General features: G+C 43.5%; 1 protein-coding gene across 5 annotated transcripts in view; it reads left to right on the top strand.

Annotated features, from left to right (window-relative positions):
* Positions 1-22,890, top strand: part of MSANTD1 (Myb/SANT DNA binding domain containing 1) — a 58,393-nt gene extending 35,503 nt beyond the window's left edge. For all 5 annotated transcript variants that reach the window (XM_033931179.1, XM_033931265.1, XM_033931447.1 and 2 more), the window contains 2 exons: positions 3,718-4,002; positions 19,724-22,890. In XM_033931179.1, coding sequence (XP_033787070.1) covers positions 3,718-4,002; positions 19,724-19,958 — 520 coding nt within the window. In that variant the 3' untranslated portion in view covers positions 19,959-22,890. The remainder of the gene's footprint in view (positions 1-3,717; positions 4,003-19,723) is intronic.
* Positions 22,891-23,286: the final 396 nt, after the last annotated feature.

Here is a 23,286-nt window from a genome sequence, read left to right as displayed (position 1 = left end):
GGGGGTCTCGTGGCCCACCTGCACACATGGGCGGAGCTACAAACAGAAAATCAAATTTCACCCATTCATGTCAATGGAAAAAATGTAAAAAGCTGCCATTCTCACGTTAATTCAAAAACGGCTTGACCGATTTGAACAAAACTTGGTATGCAGATCCCTCACTACCTGGGGTGATATGTTCTGGGGGTCTCATGGCCCACAACTCTATGTTGCTTGCTCAAGGGTGGGTTCACCCAAGAATTTATATGTTCTTGCTCCGGGAGGTGAAACTAAAAATTTTGTTTATAATCACGTTTTGCGTTAGTTGTATTGTATTCATATTGTCAAATATTTCACATTATAATTTGAATATTGTACTTTTTATTAAGCTGTAAAAAATAATTTCATTCACCACTATAAAGTATCTTTATTTGAATCCATTTACAGTGTTATTGCTATAATTAAATACCCGTGCAACGCCGGGGCATCAGCTAGTATGCTATATAAAGTTATCAAATTGTTAATACAGTCTGAGGTAATATATCAAAGATAGCAGCTGACCATTACATTGTCATTATTTTGGATGACTTGTATTATTAATCTTAGTGTCTTTGGACCCCTGTAGGGATTTCTTTAAATACATGTTTTTAGATTTTTGTGAAACTGTGTGTATATTGTGGTTGTGTGAATTACGATGGGATTTGAGTTCCACGCTTTTCCTATTTTGTGGCTGAATGATTTGCTCTGCAATGTCTTGTATTTTAGATCTTTCAGAGTTGGAAATGATAGAATTAGGTTGTAACGCTGATCAGCAGATCTACCCAATAGTTCAGTAAATCTGGGGAAGCTATTAGGGACATCACCGTATCATAGTTTGAATTCTATTTGTGTGCCTATTCTTGGCCTTACTGTATTACAGCAGTGGCTATACCATGTTACTGTGTCACGGCAGTTTTTTCACCCTACATAATTTTGGAAAATATTACAAACTATAGCTTAAATAATGAAGTTATGTAATACCTAAAAAATTTATGGGTTATCTAGTTTAGGATATTCCTACTTTATTTTCTTCTATTTTGAAATGATAACCATATAGAAGTAGAAGGGACGCTGGGAAACAGTGATCACAATATGATCCGCTTCGATCTGGACACAGGGGAAAAGCATCAGTCCAAAACGACAACAAAGGCACTGAACTTCCGAAAAGGGAATTATATGAGACTCATGGTAGGGAAGAAGATTAAGAAGAGGATAAGCACTGTAAAAACGCTAGAGCAAGCTTGGTCCCTTTTTAAGGACACAGTCACCGAGGCGCAAAATCTATATATACCGCGTATCAACAAGGGATCAAAGAGGAAAAAGAACAAAAAACCGGCGTGGCTCATTGTAGAGGTGAAGGAAGCAATCAGAGACAAGAAAACTTTGTTTAAGGAATGGAAAAAGTCAAAAACGGATGAAAACTGGAACAAGCACAAACAACATCAACGCAGGTGCCATAAGGCGGTAAAAGAGGCCAAAAGAGACTACGAGCCAAGGAGGCGAAGAACTTCAAGCCATTCTTTTGATATATTAAGGGGAAATGATCCGCGAAGAAAGTGGTGGGACCGTTGGATGACCATGGAATAAAGGGAGCACTAAAGGAGGACAGAGCAATTGCCGACAAACTGAACACATTTTTTCCATCTGTATTTACCGAAGAAGATTTACACAGCATACCGGAACCCATCAGGCTATATGCTGGAAACGAAAATGGAAAGCTGACAGGACTGACGGTCAGTCTAGAGGAGGTGTGTAGGCAGATTGATAGGCTTAAAAGTGATAAATCCCCAAAACCGGATGGCATCCATCTGAGGGTCATCAAGGAACTGAAAGGGACCATAGCTGAACTGCTTCAACTAAGAGCCAATCTGTCGATCAAATCGGGAAAGATTCCAGAAGACTGGAAGGTGGCGAATGTTACGCCGATCTTCAAGAAAGGTTCGAGGGGAGATCCGGGAAACTACAGACCGGTGAGTCTGACCTCGGTACCGAAAAAGATGGTAGAGTCGCTGATAAAGGACCGCATTATTGATCACCTTGATGGACATGGGCTGATAAGAATCAGTCAGCACGGTTTTAGCAAAGGCAGATCATGTTTGATGAACTTGCTGCACTTCTTCGAGAGAGTAAACAGATAAATAGACAAAGGCGACCCGGTTGACATTGTATATCTGGATTTTCAGAAGGCGTTTGACAAGGTTCCGCATGAACAACTACTTTGGAAAATTGTGAGCCATGGAATCGAGGGTGAAATACTCATGTGGATTAAAAACTGGCTGGAACATAGGAAACAGAGAATGGAGGTAAATGGACAATACTCGGACTGGAAGAGCGTCACCAGTGGGGTGCCGCAGGGCTTGGTTTTTGGATCCTGCTCTTCAACATCTTTATAAATGATCTGGACATCGGTACAACGAATGAGGTGATTAAATTTGCGGACGATAGAAAGTTATTCAGAGTAGTGAAGACACAGGGGGATTGCAAAGATCTGCAATGTGACATAATCAGGCTTGAGGAATGGGCATCAACATGGCAGATGAGGTTCAGCGTGGATAAGTGTAAAGTGATGCATGTAGGTAACAAAAATCTCATGCATGAATACAGGATGTCTGGGGTGGTACTTGGAGAGACCTCGCAGGAAAGAGACTTGGGAGTTATGATCAACAAGTTGATGAAGCTGTCCATGCAATGTGTGGCGGCGGTGAAAAGGGTGAACAGAATGCTAGGAATGATAAAGAAGGGGATCACAAACAGATCGGAGAAGGTTATCATGCTGCTGTACCGGGCCATGGTGCGCCCTCACTTGGAGTACTGCATCCAGCACTGGTCGCCGTACATGAAGAAGGACATGGTACTACTCAAAAGGGTCCAGAGAAGAGCGACTAAGATGGTTAAGGGGCTGGAGGAATTGCCGTACAGTGAAAGATTAGAGAAACTGGGCCTTTTCTCGCTCAAACAGAGGAGATTGAGAAGGGACATGATCGAAACATTAAAGGTACTGAAGGGAAAAGACTTAGTAGATAAGGACAGGTTGTTCACCCTCTCCAAAGTAGGGAGAACAAGAGGGCACTCTCTAAAATTCAAAGGGGTTAGATTCCGTACAAATGTAAGGAAGTTCTTCTTCACCCAGAGAGTGGTAGAAAACTGGAACGCTCTTCTGGAGTCTGTCATAGGGGAAAACACCCTCCAGGGATTCAAGACAAGTTAGACAAGTTCATAATGAACAAGTACGTACACTGGTAGGATTAGTCTCAGTTAGGGTGTTGGTATTTGACCAGAGGGCCGTTCTGAGCATGATGGACCACTGGTCTGACCCAGCAACAGCAATTCTTATGTTCTTACTCTGTTTTCTGTAACAAGTGGTTTCTTGTGGATTTATTTCAAAGTGTATAAATAAAGAATAAAAAATAAGGTTATGGAAGCTGTTACTTGCTGGTTTAGAGAAAAAGAGAGACTGCATGCCACTAAGAAAACTGTTGAGGGGGAAAATCTTTACAAACAAAGTTACTGACATTTCTGCTTTGGCTACTGTTTTGCTTCCTTGATGATACACTATACTGGCCACTAACTGTGCGAGACTATTACAGCAAGCTTCAAAACTGTCTTTAAAGCTGTATGTTACACCCATTCCAACTTTGATCAGCAGGAAATGGTTCTCCTCAGTAATCCAACATTGCTGTTTTGTTTCCTTTCTTTCAGGAAATTAAAATGCATGACTGATGGTGAGTCTGCTCCACCTGACTGGCCTTATTATAAGACTATCGATCGAATATTATCAAAGGTTCCTGAGCAGAATGAGGTGAAATTGCATGAGAGCCAACTGCCGGGGCCTTCTACGTCTCAGACTGAGGCTTCCCAGTCTCCATCTGCCAAGTCTATACCGCTGTACCTGCCTTACAACCAGTTCACCTATGAAGGAGAGGAAGAGTGCTTTAAAGATGAACATTCAGACAGTTCATCCAGTTTATTGACGTATAAACTCAGGTAGGGTCTTTATTTTCGGTGACGGGACAAAAATGTGCGAGACAATCGAGCACCGACAATACCGAGCAGACTTTTTTGACTATGAACCTTATTTTCTTCTGCTTTTCCTGTGTCAAGGCTTACAGAATAAATAGACTTACCTGAAGATGAGATAGCTTGATCTAGGGACAGAGGAGCCATAAAATAGACCTTAAAAGGAATTACTGAGCAAGGAAGCCTTTTCCAAATGTGGAGAAGCTGTAGAATTAGAAGGCATGATATGAAGCTGCAGGGAGTTAGAATCAAATTCAGCATCAGAAAATATTTGCTACACATGAGAGGGGTGTGTCCTGGTTACATGGTAGCTCACTGTTGGATTTGTACCCCAGGGTAGACACTCCTACTCACCCCCCCTGTACCACCGAGAACCATATGCAAATACATCGCTAGGAGCTCAGTAGTATTTAAATGAGCTCTCCTAGCGATGCACAAATATCACAGGCACAACAGCATTTTTTTTAAAATGCAGTCTTGCTGGTTGGGGGCCCCAAAACTGTGACCCTCTGAGAGCACCCAACACCAAGCCCCCCCTTACCATCTCCTGGAGTACTCTCACCACCTCAAAACAAAATCCAGGTAATCTAGTGGGCTGGAGGAGGTTGGGTCAGACTCTCCCCCCCCCCTCCCGCTCGAGGACCCTCTACCACCGACACTGCCCCTGTACCTTTTGTCGAACATCAGGCAGGAGGGATGCCCACTTCCTCCTGTCTTGAAGGGCCACCTCTTCAAAATGGTGGCTCTTCCCTTCCAGATGCATCCTGGGATGCACTGGGAGGGGCCTAAGGTCCCGATTGGCTCTGGTGCCTAAGGTCCCTCCTCTAAGGAGGGGTCTTAGGTGCCTGAGCCAACTGGGGCCTTAGGCTTTGAGTCTGGATTTTAATACCATCAGGGATGGAGCCTGGCGTACAGATTCAAGCAAGTTGTTCTAGGCATATGGTGCAGCAATGTAGAAAGGGTGGAGTTGGCAGTTGGCAGTAGAGGGGAAGGGTACAGACGAGAGACTTACCCAGAGAGGGGTAGAAACATAGAAACATAGAAAGATGACGGCAGAAAGGGGCCATAGCCCATCAAGTCTGCCCACTCTATTATCCCTCCCCAAACTACCCTCCAATGGGTCACGCACAGGTGGCATCACCTCTACACTACCCTCGTAGAGATCCGACATGGGCATCCCATTTTTTCTTAAAATCTTGTATGCTGCTGGCCACGATCACCTGCTCCGGGAGTTCGTTCCAATGGTCTACCACTCTTTCTGTGAAGAAGTACTTCCTGGTATCCCCATGAAATTTTCTGCCTCTGATTTTCAGCGGATGTCCTCTTGTGGCCGAGGGACCTTTTAGAAAGAAAATGTTGTCTTCCACCTCTATGTGACCAGTGATGTACTTAAATGTCTCAATCATGTCTCCCCTCTCCCTGCACTTTTCGAGAGAGTATAGCCGCAATTTATGCAGCCTGTCCTCGTATGAGAAATCTTTGAGCCCCAAGATCATCCTGGTGGCCATGCTCTGAACCGACTCAACTCTCGGCACATCTTTACGGCAGTGTGGCCTCCAGAATTGCACACAATACTCCAGATGAGGTCTCACCATGGTTATGTATAATGGCATTATGGCCTCCGGCTTCCGGCTAACAAAGCTTCTATGGATACAACCCAGCATTTGTCTAGCCTTGGATGAAGCATTTTCCACTTGAATAGCTGTTTTCATGTCTCCACTAATGATCACCCTAAATCCCTCTCTGCTGTAGTCCTAGCCAAGGTCTCGCCATTCATTGTGTATGTTCTGCACGGATTATTGTTGCCAAGGTGCATGATCTTGCATTTTTTCGCGTTGAAGCCCAGCTGCCAGGTCGTGGACCAATGTTCCAGTAAAAGCAGGTCTTGCTTCATGCTGTTTGACAAATCATTTTTACTTACAGTGTTACATAATTTGGCATCGTCGGCGAATAATGCTATTTTACCTTGAAGCCCCTCCTATGAATATGTTAACAAGGATCGGTCCCAGGATCGAGCCCTGCGGCACTCCACTGGTCACCTTCGACATTTTAGAGAGGGTACTGTTAACCAACACCCTCTGAAGTCTACCACTTAGCCATTCGTTGACCCATGCAGTTAGTGTTACACCTAGTCCCATTGATTTCATTTTGTTCAATAATCTACGGTGGGGGACGCTGTCAAAAGCTTTACTGAAGTCCAAGTACACGACATCCAGGGACTCTCCCTGGTCTAGCTTTCTAGTTACCCAGTCGAAGGAGCTGATAAGATTGGATTGGCATGACCTACCCTTGGTGAAACCATGTTGGTGGGGATTGCGTAGATTCTCCTCGTTCAGGATAGTGTCTAATTTGCGTTTAATTAGCGTTTCCATGAGCTTACTCACCATTGAAGTGAGACTCGCCGGTCTGTAATTCGCAGCCTCTGCCCTGCAACCCTTTTTGTGTAGAGGAACGACGTTAGCTGTTTTCCAGTCCAAAGGGACTTTTCCCGTACTCGGGGAGAGATTGAAGAGTACGGCTAATGGCTCCGCTAGGATGTCACACAGTTCTCTGAGCACCCTGGGGTGCTTTGTTCACCTTGGCTTTGTTCACCTTGAGCTTTGATAGCTCGCCGTAGACGTCACTGGGTGTAAACTCGTTCTGAAGCGGGTCTCCCGAGTTATGCTTCTCCTGCAACTGTGGGCCGGACCCCGGCGCCTCGCAGGTGAAGACTGAGCAGAAGTACTCATTTAGTAGTTCGGCTTTATCTGTATTTGATTCTGCATAATTCCCATCAGGTTTTCTAAGGCGTACTATCCCATCCGTGTTTCTTTTTCTGTCACTAATGTACCTGAAGAAAGATTTGTCCCCCTTTTTGATGTTCTTTGCTAAGTTTTCTTCTACTCGAAGCTTGGCCTCTTTGACTGACTGCCAGTTTGACAGCTGCTGACTTGGCCATATACAGTATTTTATTCTAGCCTCTTTTTCCTCTGAGCGTTTGTAGGAAATGAATGATCACTTCTTGTCTTTGACGAGATCTGATATCTCTGCGGTGAACCATTGAGGTCTCTTGTTCCTTCGCAGTTTACTTCCCGATTTAATGTAGTGGTCTGTTGCTGTGTGTAAGGTAGATTTCAAGGTTGACCACACCGCTTGGTGTTGCAGTGCCTGACGGACAAAATCTCCCATGCGTTTAAAGTCCGAGCCTCGAAAGTTGAGTACTTTTGTTGTCGTGCTTGATCTAGAGAAACCCTTTTTGAGGTTGAACCATATCATGTTGTGGTCGCTGGAGGCTAGCTTATCACCTACCGAGACCTCCGAGACGCTTTCTCTGTTCTCTAGGAGTGTAGGGATATTGCAGAGCCACAGAGTCAGTAGGTCAGTAAAAGGAGTTTGAACTATATGCGGATGTGACTTGAGGAGAAGGGGAAACATGAGCATAACAACCCTGGCAGAATTCAGAACAAATTGAAGGGGTGAGAGATGGGTTAGCAGGAGACCTCTGAGAAGTACATTGCAGTAATCCAGTTGAGAGGTGACGAGGGTAATATAGTGGATAATAGTCTTGGCAGTATGCTCAGAAAGGAAACTCCAGATTTTAGTGAGGTTGTATAGAAAGAAGTGACAAGTTTTTGCGGTTTATTGGATTATGTGCAGAGGACAGAGATGAGTAAAAAATGACCCGAGTTTGTAAGCCCACGAGACAGAGAGAATGAGAGTGCTTTCCACTGAAATAGAAAATGTAGGGAGAGGAAAGGCAGGTTTAGGAGGAAAGATAAGGAGTTCCATCTTGGCCATGTTTAATTTTGTATGGCGGCGAGACATCCATGTAGCGATGTCAGACATGCAGGCCAAGACTCAAGCCTGGATTGCTGTAGAAATTTTGGGCATAGAGAGCTAGATTTGCGAGTCATCAGCATAAAGATGGTACTGGAGGCTGTGGAAGGAGTTTAGAGTTCCAAGGAAAGAAGTGTAGATGGAGAAAAGAACAGGTCCCAGGACAGAGCCCTGAGGTACACCAACCAATAGTGGAATGGCAGCTGAGGAAGATCCTCCAGAGCACACACTAAAAGTGGTGATCTACAGTGTTAAACACTGCAGATAGATCAAGGAGGATGAGGGCAAAGTAGTGGCCTTTTGGATTTGGCCAGGAGCATGTCATTGGAGACTCTAGCAAGGGCAGTTTCTGTAGAATGGAGAGGGTGAAATCATTTCACTGAGAGAGAATTTACCCACATGTTCAGAACACACTCTATGCATTCTCATATTGACTATCTTTTGGTATCCAGAGGGCTTTTCACAGATATAATGAAAGAAATAATAGGACCCTATACAATATCAGACCACAATGGGCATGGTTCAGTTGGAAGTCAAAGAATGCAGCTCGAAGGGCCAATGGGTGTATCTTCTGTGTTAAGTAAGGACCCTTGATTTTTTTTGCATTTTTTGGTGAAATATTGGAAGGATTATCAACTTCATAATCAAAGGCTTATAGGGGATCCTGTATTTTATTGGTAAACTGTGAAATTGATGCTCCAAGAGAGATTATTAGAAAGCAACGAGACAAAGAAATTTTGCACTTGACCCATCAGGTATGTCTGGCAAGAAAACGGTATAGGAATGCCCCAAGCTTAACAAACAATCTTTGCTTTCACTACAGGTAACTTTGAAGGAATGCCTACATCAGAGAATAGTTAAGACAATAGCATATTATAAATATCAGCTTTATGTTCATGGCCAAAAAAGTGGTAAAATGCTGGCATGATTAATTTCCCAGTGGGAGGGCCAGCGGAAAATAATGACCTTATGCTTTGAAAGGAAGGGTTGAGTCACGAAGGATAAGGTGGGAATCACTTGTTGTAGCAATCACATCAATTTAGGTGGACTGCGTGTTCGACTGTCTTCCCATCATCACAGGTCACATTGGGAGCTTCTGTCCAAGGGGATGCATGAAATTCCACGGGGTCCCCAACCTCTTACAGCATTAAATATACTGTCAGGTGCCAGGGATGCATTGCCTGCTTACTCCCTTTTAAATAAGTACCTATGGCATTCCTTGTATTGGAGCACTACAGGCATCCAGGACTAGCGAAAATTACAGTCCTGGAATTCATAAGGCACTCGTACCATGGTATTCTCTACTACCAACCATACTCTGTTATATATATGGAAAAGTATATGGGCCTCACTGCAAAAAGAAATGGTAGTAAAACTTTTACTAGAAATAAGAGCCTTACTCTAAGTGAGAGGGGTCAAAATAACGTGAAACTCCAAAAAACAGACCACCTCTATATTCTCCAGACACCTGAAGGGTTTTGGGCTAACTGAACCCCTTATGCCAAATATTTGTTTGGATGTTACAAACAGAGTTTTATATCAGTAAGTGGGAACTCGTGTGAAAGGTTTTGTCCGAGTTCACCAGGGTTCAACACCGCCAAATGCACAGGTGTGCTTGGCAGACATTACCCACTCACATCATTTTAAAACACTCTGTGGGCTAATCTAAAAATCTATAATTCGTAGTGCAAAATTTTTTTTTTAAACTACTTTTTTACTTTTTCTCTTTAAGCTATAAATTAATGCAAAAATTATTGTCAATCGCCCAAAGCTCTGGTGTCTATATAGTGTGGAGAATTAAATTTAAATAGGATTCAAATAAATAAATCAACAATTCAACAAGAAAAGCTCCTGAGAAGTATAAAGCCTGGGGAATTTTAAACCCTTAGTAAAATGGCTGAAAAACAGAAACTTATCTGCAAACTGTTGTTTGTTTTTTCATGCGGGGTGCCAGCTGATTGCCCTACAGAGCCCCGTTTCGTGTCCTTCGTCAGGGGCAACCTTAGGGACATCTCCCAAAGCAGTACGTATCAAAAGCTGGTTCTCACTGTAACGTCTGCCAAGCACACCTGTGCATTTGGTGGTGTTGAACCCATAGATTTCTTTGCACTTATGTGAAATGTTTGTTTAACAAAGAGTCTCTGACTGACAAGACCAGCATGCCGGAGATCCAGCCCTCGGCAACCTAGACACTTTGTGCGGTGTCCAGAGAGAACGATGAGCAACATAAAACAAAGATTGAGTAATGGAAGCTGATAAAAGTGGACGACAGACTCTAGGCCAAAAAGTTGCCCAAATCTCCATATCTAAAACTTCTCCCAATTCATGCTCCCAAATATGTTCTAAAGCAGAACATCTAGCATCACTCTTGAATTTTCTGTAAACCGAAAAAGCTTTCTTGTTTTGTCTATAAAGCCCCACATAAATAATAGAAATCAGTATTTCTTTTCTGCACTTGTTCTGATAATGTAGAACTTTTCAAATAATGTTTAAGTTGTAACCAACGATAATACTGGCATGAACCTAAACCTTATTCCCTGCTTAAATCATCAAAGGATTTAAAAGTATTCCCATTCAATAACTGGACTAGGTTCCAAATCCCTTTATTTTACCAATCAACCAAACTAACTAGATCTTTGAATTTTAATTTCAGGATTATGCCATAAAGAGTTGAAATTGACAGATGGCCAAGACAAATGTAAGCCATCTGCTAAAAAATGAAGCACACGTGGAGTAAACTGCAAAACAAAGGAAAATGGCACCACAGACAATGTTTGCATAGTACATAAATTTACTAAGGGGATAGGAAAGGCCATAGCTCTCTCCTGCTGTAACCACCGTGGCTTACATTCTTCATCCATTGGTGAAAACCAAACCAGCACAGCTGCCATAATATAAGCATAATGATATAATTTGAAATCAGGGAAGTTAATACCCCCCTTTCTCTAAGCAATTTGAGCTTTCTCCTAGCAATTCTTGAAGGTTTACCCCTCCAAAGAAAATGAGAAATCTTATTTTCCAAGTTTGTATAAAATGAATTAGAAAAAGGCATAGGTACCATACTCAATATATAATTAAGTTTAGGGGTTAATGTCATTTTAATTGCCTCAAACTTACCCCACCAGGACAAATATAAAGGTGATTAATTTGTAGTTAGTTTATTTATTTTCTTTCTTTTAGTCTTTCTGTTGTTCTTTCAGAATTTGCTTGAAGAGTGCATTTTTTTCTATGGGATCTTATGTTTTTGATAGGTTATGGGAGAGATGCAAACACTTGGGTGCTCAACTAAGATGGCGGCTGGTCGTTTGTGGTGAGACACTGTGAGAAAGCTGGTGGAAATTATTGCCTTTACCATCTGTTTTTTCTATGGTTAAGAGGAAATCTAAACTCCAAGTTCTCCCGGAGGAATCTAATATACCTGAAGGCCCGATGGATCTCTATCTTGAGCATGGCGCTTGAACGCAGGCTCCAGAGGAATCCTCAGCTGTGGGAGGCGAGCAGGCTGAAGCATCAATCCTCTCCACTGAGGGCACCACCCTGTCTCCGGAGGAGCGGAGTCCTCTGAATCACCCTGGGACATTAAAGAGGAGTTTGGAGGAAGAACAGTCCTGAAGCATTCTCTTGCCTTTCCAAAAGAGTGTGGAAATTGACTCTAGAGGGGGGTCAGTGAAGCCTTCAAGATCTGAGCACTTGGAGAGTGAGAAGCAGTAGATCCTGGAAGATTTTCTTAAGCTGAAAGCGACTCTTGCTGAGGCTATAGGTACTTTGAATCAACCAGTGAGTCTTGGAACAGAACTTGCACCCTTGCAAAGACCTGAGGTTTTTAATATGGAAACTTTGTGGGAAGCAATATCTGAATTACAACTCTCCCTGGGGATGTTATACGACAGTTATTTCAAAAAATTTGGACTTAAAAAACAGAGTATTAAGCCTAGAAAATAAGACAGATGGTCATGAGACCAGATTAAAAGCTGTTGAAGCTCAAGCCTTAACTTGGGTTAAGGACAGTGGGAATCTTCATTTTTTTTAAATAAATCTTTATTAAATTTTCAAAACTAACAAAAGTGCAAAACAATATACATACATATATTAATAATCATAATAAGCACTTTAATCAATCAGTAGTAATACAGAAAAAATAAAAACCTCTCCCCCATCCAACATCCAACCTCTCCCCCATCCCCCATCATCATGAAATAAAACCAGATAAAATAAACCCCCCCTCCCTCCCTCCCTGGATGTGTGTGTACTAAAACAACGGAAAAAAAAAATTAAAAAGTTAAAATTAAAAAACAACTATAAAACGAAGCCACAAAAGACATCAATGGACCCCAAACTAATTTGAATAACTTATTATGCCCCAGCATGTCAGCAGAGCAAACAAAACAAAAAACTGCAGACTTTGTACACGATGCAGGCAGCCTTTATTTATAACGAATAAAACATTAGATTAAAAACCTTTTACCAGGCAAGGGACCCAACACGGTCCGTGTTTCGTATAATCTTCATCAGGGGTCCAATAAGTGACGTGCTGAGGAAATCTGAAAAGCTGGTGACACGCTGAAAGTGCTGCCGAAGTAAAAGCATGTCAGCATTCATCTTCTCATACTTGTAACATAAGCATAAGTTTTCCCACCAAAAGGTATAACTAAGACGATCTCAATTTTTCCAATTACGAGTGCTATTCTGGTCATAGGTAATCTTCATTTCAAAGCAGAAATGCTGGAGAATGTATCTAGGAGATCTGTGTAATCTTCGGATTATAAATTTTCCAAAGTTATCACTTTTGTCACCGCAAGAAATTTTTAAGAAATATTTAAAAGAAGTTTTGAAAGTACCTGAATCTTCCTATCCACATCTCTCCAAAATTTATTATTTACCAAATAGAGATAAAGCTCAAAATCCAAACCAGCAGAATTTATCTGCTGATAGTTTGGATTTAATGAATTTCCTATAGAGATCTGATGGTTAGATATCAGCTACTGTTACTGCTATTGCCATTGATTCCGACAGAGAATGGCTGCTTAAGCTTTTTTCAAATATAAGGATGTTCCATTTATATCTAACATAGTAAAAATGTATCCAGACGTGTCACGTTTAACACAAAGAAGAAAACAGTTTCTTATTTTGAGACCCAGGCCGTGCAGTTGGGTGCAACATTTGCTCTGAGTTACCCCTGCAAATGTGTTATGCCTAGATTTCAGCAAGGCATTTGATAGCATACCACACCGCAGGTTGCTAAGCAAGATGAGTTCTTTAGGTTTGGGCGACACATTGACAAATTGGGTTGGGAACTGGCTTGGAGGTAGGCTTCAGAGGGTGGTGGTGAATGGCACTCCCTCCGAAATGTCGGAGGTGATAAGTGGAGTGCCACAGGGCTCCGTCCTGGGCCCAATCTTGTTCAACATCTACATAAGAGACTTGACAGAAGGGCTCCGAGGAAGAATAACATTATTCGCCGATGATGCCAAGCTAAGCAATGTAGTGAACAAGAGCACAACAGACAATAATTCGATGGCAGATGATATGATGCATGACCTACTTCTACTGGAGCGCTGGTCTAGGTCCTGGCAACTCAGTTTCAATGCCAAAAAATGCAAAGTCATGCACCTGGGAAGCCGAAATCCATGCAAGATTTACACCCTAAATGGCGAGATCTTGACAAAAACTGAAGCAGAAAGAGACTTAGGGGTGATTGTCAGGGATGACATGAAGTCTGCAAGCCAAGTTGAGCAAGCTTCATCCAAAGCAAGGCAAATCATAGGTTGCATACGCAGGAGTTTCGTCAGCCGTAAACCTGAAGTCATTATGCCACTATATAGATCCATGGTGAGACCGCACCTGGAGTACTGTGTGCAATTTTGGAAGCCACATTACCGCAAGGATGTACTGAGACTGGAATCGGTCCAGAGAATGGCCACCAAGATGGTCTCGGGACTCAAGGAGCTCCCATACGAGGAGCGGTTAGGGAAGTTGCAGCTCTACTCACTCGAGGAACGTAGAGAGAGGGGAGATATGATCGAGACATTCAAGTACCTCACGGGTCGCATCGAAGTGGAAGAGGATATCTTCTTTTTCAAGGGTCCCGCAGCAACAAGGGGACATCAGTGGAAAATCAGGGGCGGGAAACTGCACGGTGACACTAGGAAGTTCTTCTTCACCGAAAGGGTGGTTGATCGCTGGAATAGTCTTCCACTTCAGGTTATTGAGGCCAGAAGCGTGCCAGATTTTAAGGCCAAATGGGACAAACATGTGGGATCTATCCGCAAAGATAGATAGGGAGGGTAATTGGAGTGGGCAGACTTGATGGGCCGTGGCCCTTATCTGCCGTATATTTCTATGTTTCTATGTATGTTTCTATGTTTCTATGTATGTTTCTATGTACTTTCAAGGGAATAGATATGTATTTTTCGAACCTCAGCAGTTGTCAAAATTTATTTCCGCCAAAGGGCAAATTGTAGATATCAGATGAGACCTGCTACTTGTATATTAGTTCAAGGAAGGTAAGTTTGAAGCCCACCTAGCCACATCATTTTCTTCTTTAATAATTACTTTTGAAATATTTTAGTTAAATTTGAAGTTCTAGCCTCCTTTAATTGTGGACTAATTCTACAAGCCAGTATTGTTGTTCTTTTCCTGGTAAATGGTAATATATTTCTTTTTTAGAATAATTGTTAAACTGGTATTGTATATATTTCTTTCTTTTTGATCATGTCTTTGTCAAAAAGTTAAAAATCATAAATAAAGAACTTAGAGAGTCACGTGACAATGTGAGCGAAGTGGTCGTGTTTTTGCTCTGCTCCCGTGCTCCACTCCACCTTGCTGCCAGTATTGCATCTTGCCTTCAATTTCGGGCTGCCGCTTTGCTCATCAGGCTTTGCCTAGCATATAGACAAATTTTTGCACCCTTTCGTAGCAGGTATGGCAAGTAAATCAATGAAGAAGCTATGGGAGGCAGGCAGGGAGGGAGTAGACAATATGGCACCGCAGCCGCAGTCGCCGGCTCCCCCGGAGTTCTCACCTGCCCAGCTCACACAGCTCACTAGCACTGTGAAATGCGTGCTGGAGCCCCAGCTAGAAAAATTGTCATGTCAGCTGGGGCAGGCGGACATGAGGAGGCGCACGGGAGAGCTGGAGCGGCGAGTATCCACGCTGGAGGATGGCAACTTGGAGACAGCTCCTAAGATCGCAGCCTTAGAAAAGCAGGTTGCTAAACAGGCTGCCAAGCTAGACGATCTAGAAAATAGGTCCCGGAGGGGGAACCTCCGTTTTGTGGGGTTGCCAGAAGACCTGCCTGCGCAACATCTTGGTGCTCTTCTCACCTTTTGGCTCCAGAAAGAGCTGCCCCTGCCTGCTGATATGGGGCCCATTTGCTTTGAGAGGGCTCATTGCTTGGGACGGGCTGCAGAGGGCCAGCAGAGGCCGCAAGCGGTTATAGCTAAAGTGCACAACTTCTTACACAAAACAGCTTTGCTGTGGTCTTATAGAGATCATCGGGATATTTTAATCTACAATGGCAGCAGAGTCCAGATCTTCAAGGACTATTCTCCTGCGTTGCAGCTTCGCCGGAAACAATTCCATCCTATTTGTGCTTCCTTGGTAGATAAGAAGATTCACTTTCTTTTTCTTTATCCTGCTACCCTAAAAATTTTTCATCAGGGCTCCTGGAAGGTGTTTGATTGTGCAGCTCAGGCACAGGCTTTTCTGGACACACTTAATACTTGACTCTCTAAGCTTTGGTTACCTTGCTTGTTGATGCTGTTATTCTAGTTTGGTTTGCTACCTGGCACAGGATGCCCATTCCCTGGCTTGTTGGGCGGTACATGGGTGGCTGGTGAAGTGGAGGAGGGGCCCTATGCATTTTGTGATTCTCCTCAGCGAGAGGAGACTGAGACGGGACATGATCGAAACATTCAAGATACTGAAGGGAATAGACTTAGTAGATAAAGGCAGGTTGTTCACCCTCTCCAAGGTAGGGAGAACAAGAGGGCACTCTCTAAAGTTAAAAGGGGATAGATTCCGTACAAATGTAAGGAAGTTCGGCTGTTTTAGGGGGAAAACACCCTCCAGGGGTTCAAGACAAAGTTAGACAAGTTCCTGCTGAACCAGAACGTACGCAGGTAAGGCTAGACTCGGGGCACTGGTCTTTGACTTAAGGGCTGCTGCATGAATGTACTGCTGGGCACAATGGACCACTGGTCTGACTCAGCAGCGGCAATTCTTATGTTCTTAAGTAATCTGTCTAAAATTGCTGGAGAATGTTCTTGCCTAGTTTTCAAAGTAAGAAGCAAAATTTTATATGTCAATTGGTGGGTGATCGGCATCCAGTGTGCATTGATAAGAAGCGGAATGATATAGTCAAATTTTTTTGCTTTTGATAAAAGTATAACTGCAGTGTTTTGTATTATTTGGTAAATTCCCTGATACAGAGAATTGCAGTAATCAAGATGTGTAATGACAAGAGAGTGACTCAAGATATTGAGTGATGAAGGTTCTAAAAGAGCTGTAATTGAACATATCATTTGCAATTTGTAGAAACATTTTTGGACAACAGTACTTATTTGTTGATGAAAAGTTAATTTTATGTCCAGAGTTACACCTAATAATTTGATAGTAGAGACCATTTGAATTGGAATTGATCAAATACAAATAGGGGCTCTTAAATCTTCTTTATCATTACATGGGAATAAAAGCACTTTTGTTTTGGTTATATTTAAAGAAAGCTTGTTTTCATTTAGCCAATGACTGAATTGTTTTAGATTTTGATTAATCTCTTTAATTTCAAGGGAATTTTGAAAGTTTAAGGGGTATAAAAGTTATATATCATCTGCATATGCAAAGACTGAAACCTACAGATTGTGCTAAAGCTTGAATCCCGCATGAAGGAAGTAAATGAACTGAGAGAGGAGGTGGCAAGACTGAGAAGCATCTGTGTTAATGAGAGGTACATCAATGAAATGCTTCATGAGGCATCAAAGATTTCCAGCAGTAGGGAAGAAGAGGCCTTATTGAGGAAGGACATCTTGACTCAGATTACAAGACCCTGTAGAATTGATACTGTGACTCTACCTGCCATTGAACTGAAGAACCAGTATACAGTCCTGGAAGTGGAGGAGATGAAAGCATGCCAGGGAGAGGAAGGACCAAAGCTCCAAATCCCCATAGTTGCTAGATCTGTGACCACTAGGAGGCATAAGATAGTGGTGGTTGGTGATTCCCTTCTGAGGGCTACAGCGGCATTCATCTGCAGACCAGACATGATGTCCCGGGAGTTATGTTGTCTGCCTGGTGCCAAAATCCAAGATGTTATGGAGAGCTTGCTGAGACACATCAAGCCTAATGACTATTATCCAATACTGCCCATCCATGTTGGCACTAATGATAACTACTAGGTACCCCTCCAAATGTATCAAAAGTGAGAAGGTAAAGAAGCCAGGTACCCAGGTGGTATTCTCGTCAATCGTCCCTGTTAAGGGTAAAGGCCCAGGCAGAGAAGCTCGCATCCTGGAGATAAATGTGTGGATGGTGTCGTTGAGAGTGTTTCAGCTTCCTAGACCATGGGATGATTTTCCAAGGGTTGCTGAGCAGAGATGGTGTGCATCTATCAAAGAAGGGAAGAAGTATCTTCAGCAGCAGACTGGCTAACCTGCTGAGAAGGGCTTTAAACTACAATTGTTGAGGCAGGGTGATCAAAGCCCCCAGGTGAGTATAAGCCCTCAGGTAAGTGAATCACTAAATACCTCTACACAAAAGGGAAAAGGGAGCAATGTCTGGAAGCTGTATATGCCAATGTTCAAAGTATGGGAAACAAGGTTCTGGATCTAGAGGCTGTGATGAAAAAGGCTAAATTGGATTTAGTGGCTGTCACAGAGATGTGGTTCATGGAGTACCATGACTATGATATAATTATACTGGGCTATAATCTGTTCAGGAAAGACAGGGTAGGAACAAAAGGAGAGGGAGAGGCGTTATATGTTAAAGATCATACTAAAATTACACAATTGCAGGATTTGCAGGGAAGGAAAGAGGCATTATGGATCAATCTGGAAAGAGGGAATAGGAAATGTATTTATATTGGTGTGATATACAGAACTCCTACACAGACAGAAATGCACAGTTTCTTAAGCCCCACTATTCCCTACCTAATCCTCAAGTCCTTACTCTTTTGCCCCACCCAGTTCCTAAATCCTTCCTTACACTCACAATCACAGCTAATCCTAGAGTCTGTGTTCTTCTGGTTTCCTACCCAATCTTAGAGTCCCTGCATATGTATGAACCCATGCTGTCCCTCATCCTTATGTCTCTGTAATCTGCTTTCTTGCCTCTTTCTTACTTTCCCCAGCATCTATTGCTCCTTCCTGTTCCACATACTGTATATACTAGAATATAAACCAATTTGATTATAAACTGAGGTAACCATTTTCCTCCCAAAAAAGGGGGAAAAAGGTTCACGCGAATATAAACGGGAGGGGGAGTGGAGGTTATATTCAATTGCATACCTTGTACCCAGCCCTCTTTCCCTCCCTCCCTCCTTCCTGCCCTGCTCTGCACCCAGCCTCTGATGCCCACTGCAGACCTCCCTTAAGCCCTGGTGGTCCAGTGGTGAGCCAGGACAGGAGTAATCCTTCCCGCTTCCTTTCCCGACCAGCTGTTAACCACCCCACTTCCCATCCACCTCCCAGACCCTTCTCCAACATACCTTTTAAACCCTGGTGGTCTATCAGTGAAGAAGGGCAAGAGTGATTTTTCTTTGCTCCTGCTCCATGTGGAGCCGTGATCAGAAATGGTTGCACAAGTTCCCAGGGCAGTCTCGCGAGTTTTCACAGTCTCACGAGACTTTCCCCAGGAAGTTCCACAGCCATTTATGATCACGGCTTCATAAGGGGGACATGAGAGAAGAAAAATTGCTCCTTCCCTGCTTCACTGCTAGACCACCAGGGTTCAAAAGGTAAGTTGGAGAGGGGTCCAGGAGGTGGGAGGGAAACAGGGTGGTTAACAGTTGGCCGGGATAGGATGTGGGAAGGATCGCTCCTGTCCCAGCTCACTGCTGGACCACGGGAGGCCTTAATTTGTCCAGGTGGGGGGAGTTTGCAGACCTGAGGACCCGAATATAAACCAAGACTCCAATTTTTGGGCCATTTTTGTGGCCCATAAATCTCTAATTATATTTGAGTATAAATGATACTTCTTTGTTTCCTTGCTCAGCATCTGGTGCTTCCTTCTCCAATATTAATTGATCCTGCCTTTTCTCCTCTGTACTGTAGCATCTGCCCCTTTGCCCTTCCCTTTCCACCTAACCCCTGCATCTGCCCTGCTTCTCATCCCCAACAATATCTGGCATCTTCTCCCTTCTCACTCCCCCAGCATCTGCCAGTATCAGCTTCTTTCTCTTACTCTTCTTAGCCTTCCCTCCCCCCATATGCCTACCTGCCTGCCCCACCACATCCATCATCATACCTTTGCTGGCAGTAATGCCCAAGTCCTGATAGCTAAATTGATCCTCTAATGAGCCCCACACATGCTGCCTGAGCAATGGGAAAGTCTGGAGTGCTCGAGCTGCTGATGCTGGCACTTCTGCATATAATCAGTTCAGTGCGGGAGTGCTATTGTCAATGGTTGGAGCACCCCCACCGACTTCCTGGTGCTCAGGAAGAAGGAGCTTGGGTCTGGTGGGGCATCCCTGCTAGCCATACATCTGATGCCACAGTTTTGGATGGGGCTTGAGCCCAAAATAAGGAGAGGCCCCCCCATGGATACGCCCCTGCCCTGAAGCTTGGATGCCAAAAGCCAATGCTTCGGCTCACTCAGTAAGCTGACCCTGATTGTTTTCAGCTGTCTGTTTCTAATTTAGACCATGTTGATATTATTTCAGAGCGGAAGAAAGACCGGTGAAGAAGAGAAAGCTGCAAAGCTGCAATTTCCAGAAGAAAAAGCTAAAAGTTATGGAGGCCATGTTAGAAGAGCAAAAGAAGCTGAGTAGGGCGATGGAAGAAACATGTCGGGAGGTGCGTAGGATTCTGGACCAGCAAAACATCATTCAGGTCCAAAGCCTACAGCTACAGGAGAGAATGATGAACCTGCTGGAGAAAATGATCTCAAAAGTCTAATGTTTTGGGTTTTTTTTTAAATCAATATAGATGTCTACTAAAGTAGATAAGCTATCAGTACACAGCTTGTTATGTTAGGTATGTTGCATTGTTACAGAATTCCACTGAGAAAGAGAATCTGTAACGGACTAGCACAAACCAAATGCTTGCTTGACTAATATACAGCTGTGTGTCTTGTGTTTATTTACCAGAACAGACCCAATAAACCGATCAGATCATCCACGTAATTCAGCCCTCAGATGTACTATTAGCTAAGTACAAAATCTTGTGGATTGGGATCTTATACAATGTAGTGGGAAAGGCAATGAATAAGCACACTGGACGATGCAGTACTCCTTTGTACTTGGTAAACATAAATAGATGTCATTGGAGGACTGAATCGTAGTCTGTATGTAGTCTGCTAACAGGTGCCCTAAAGTGTTGCATAGTTCTGCAGGCTTTTCTACACTGCTCTGTAAAGTATTGTAATCTGGGGATTGACTTTACAATTCCCTTGTTGATCGTCATTTCTGTTTCTTCTCCTTCCAACTTCCTCCCTCCTCCTACATCTGACGTGACTGAAGTCCTTCATCCTCCCTCTCTATATTCAGAACATCAGACCTGTGGACACTAAGGGCCGGATTCTCTCATATCGCCAGTAAAATCCGACGGGTCGCTATAGCAGCCATAAATCTAATGATTCAAAAAAAGATGAGCCATTCTCAAAGAACCGTGCATGCAAATGAGGGTCTTGGAGGGTTGCCAAATTTACATGAGATCAGTCGCTAGTGATAGCGATCGGCACATGCGCAGAATAGTCCACGGAAAGAGGCATGGGTGGATAGGAGGGGCGGAGAATTACCAGCAAAAATTACATCGTTATGTCAATTATAAGTGTGCCAGCGCTATTGGATGGAGAAGAGATGGGAGGTGTAATCGTCGGCTTTCAAGAAGGGCATATAAGACGCGCCTTTAATACATATGCTCGAGACATTTGCTTTTGAGATTTTTTTTTTCCCATCACTATATTACTATAATTTATGTGAATAATGTGTTTAAAAATTTTTTTTTTATCATGAACCACAACCAGAAACACACCTGAGACGTGCGTTTCACAGTACCGGCACCCCCTGGACTAGCCGGTAATTTTTGGTCATTAAAAGCTGGTGCTTCATTTAGAGAACCACCCAGCGATGATAGAGAATTGCCCAGAGTTCTCGTTTAAATATGAATGAGCCCATTTTACAACCACTGTAATAGAATGACCTCGTTGTACTACATTTGCAAGGCAGAGTCAGAGGCAGCTAGGAAGCTCGGCAAAGACCACAGTGAGCCGTTCCGATAATTGGCTGGTAAAATACTGGCATGCTAAACTGACTGGAGTCAGTTTAGTGACCATCATTAATGGCATGGTAAATTTTGAGAATCCAGCCCTAAGAGCACTGTGCTGTCTGTCTTCTTGGTTGTCCTTCCTCATTTAAATATGAAGCACATGGTTAGGGGAGAATGAGAGACAACCATAGGGACAGGTTCTGGCATCATCCTGAGGCTCTGGCAGGAGTATGAGGGAAGGAGATGTGGTTTACTGCTTTGAGAATAAGGCAGGTCAAAGATCTTTGGGTACTATCTAAAAACAATGGCCTCAATATTCAGACTGGGAGGCAGCGATCCTGAATATTCAATGCCGGGGCTGTATGCAGCCACCAACGTTAAATTTCTGGGATAAAGTTCCCCGCTGTGGACCTAGCTGACCAAGCCAGTATTCAGCGGCCTATCTGGCTGAATGTCTGAGCTGGTGAGCAGCTGAATATTGGCAGTTTTCAGCTATCTGCCGACCCGGATATTCAGCGGAAGATAGCCAGCTATCCCCTGCTGAATATGGCAGAAAGCAGACTATGCGATTTGGCCCGCCAGGAGCTGTTCTTGGCTGGCCAAATAGGGCTAAATATTGGCTGGAATATTTCTAACTACGCTTGATCCACAGAGCGTTCATGCAAGTTAGCGCTGTGATTGGAACTCTGTCCTAAAGGGGCTCATATGGGTGTCTGTGTGAAAGGTAGCTTGCTTACCACCCTACAAGATTAAATTGGCACATACCTGGGAGCCTCTCAAATGTGTAATTTAATGACTTCCAAAGCAGATTTATGCCCCAGTGAATCAGCTGTTGGTAAAAGAAGAGGAGGGAAAGGAGACGGACCAGAGCCACTAATGCTTTTAGAAGACTTTCTGTTCTCCCCACCCCTGTGCAGGAGGAACTGGCAAACAGTGCTTCTTACTTGCCGCTCCTCTGTCAGATTTCTTTGCAGTCAGAACAATATGGAACCCCATTTGTAAGAGTTTTAAAATATATACAGTGCTACACTAGGGACCCAACAAAGTTGTTTTTTGCCTAGAGCCCAGAAAAGGTTAATAGTGTTCTGCTTACCATATTACCTCCATCATAGACTTCAGCTCGGACTCCACATGTACAGTATTACTTACAGTAGTTTTATGATGTGGGCAAGATTCTTTGAATGCCATCCTCAAGGAAAGTAATATTTTGAAGAGTTGGTTCTTCCATTAGGTGATTGTCTAGGCTTATTTTGGATCCAAATGAGTTGAAGGTGAGCTGGCAAATATCTTCCTATACAGGGCCATGACAAAGGAAGTGTTAATGACATCTATCCCCACCACCTGCCTTGAAATTTTTCATTGGGGAGGTATACTCAAGCAGGTGGGCCTTTCCAAATGTGATCTCTCTCATGTATTGAGAAAGGCCTTATCCTTCAAATATTGTATATACTTGAATATCAACTGAGATTTTGTAGCCAAAAAACTGACCCCAAAATAGGGGTCTCAGTTTATATTTGGATCCTCAGGTCCTTGCCAATTGTTAATCACCCAGCCTCCTGGACCCGTTGCAGGCCTCCCATGGGCCTGCCTTAAACCCTGGTCATCCAGTGGTGAGCTATGACAGGAGCAATCTTACTGCGTCCTGTTCTGGCCATCTGTTAACCACTCCATCTCCCTCCCATCTCCCAGACCCCTCTACAACATACCTTTGAACCCTGGTAGTCTAGAGGTGAAGCGGGGCTAGAGCTGTCTTTGTTTGCTCCTGCCCTGTCCAGAGCTGCGATTAGAAATGACTGCTACATGTTCCCAGGGCAGTCTCTTGAGACTGCCAGAATTCCCAACAACAATTTCTGATTGTGGCTCTCACAGGGCAGAAGAGAACGAAGATAGCTCCTGTCCTGCTTCACCTCTAGACCACCAGGGTTCAAAGGTATGTTGTAGAGGGATCCAGGAGGTGGGAGGGAGGTGGGGTGGTTAACAGTTAGCCGGGACAGGATGTGGTAAGATTGCTCCTGTC

Source organism: Geotrypetes seraphini, chromosome 1 (genome assembly GCF_902459505.1).
Source record: "Geotrypetes seraphini chromosome 1, aGeoSer1.1, whole genome shotgun sequence".
Lineage (NCBI taxonomy): Eukaryota > Metazoa > Chordata > Amphibia > Gymnophiona > Dermophiidae > Geotrypetes > Geotrypetes seraphini.
Note: the sequence above shows the minus strand (reverse complement) of the source record. Positions and strands in the feature narration are given on the sequence as shown.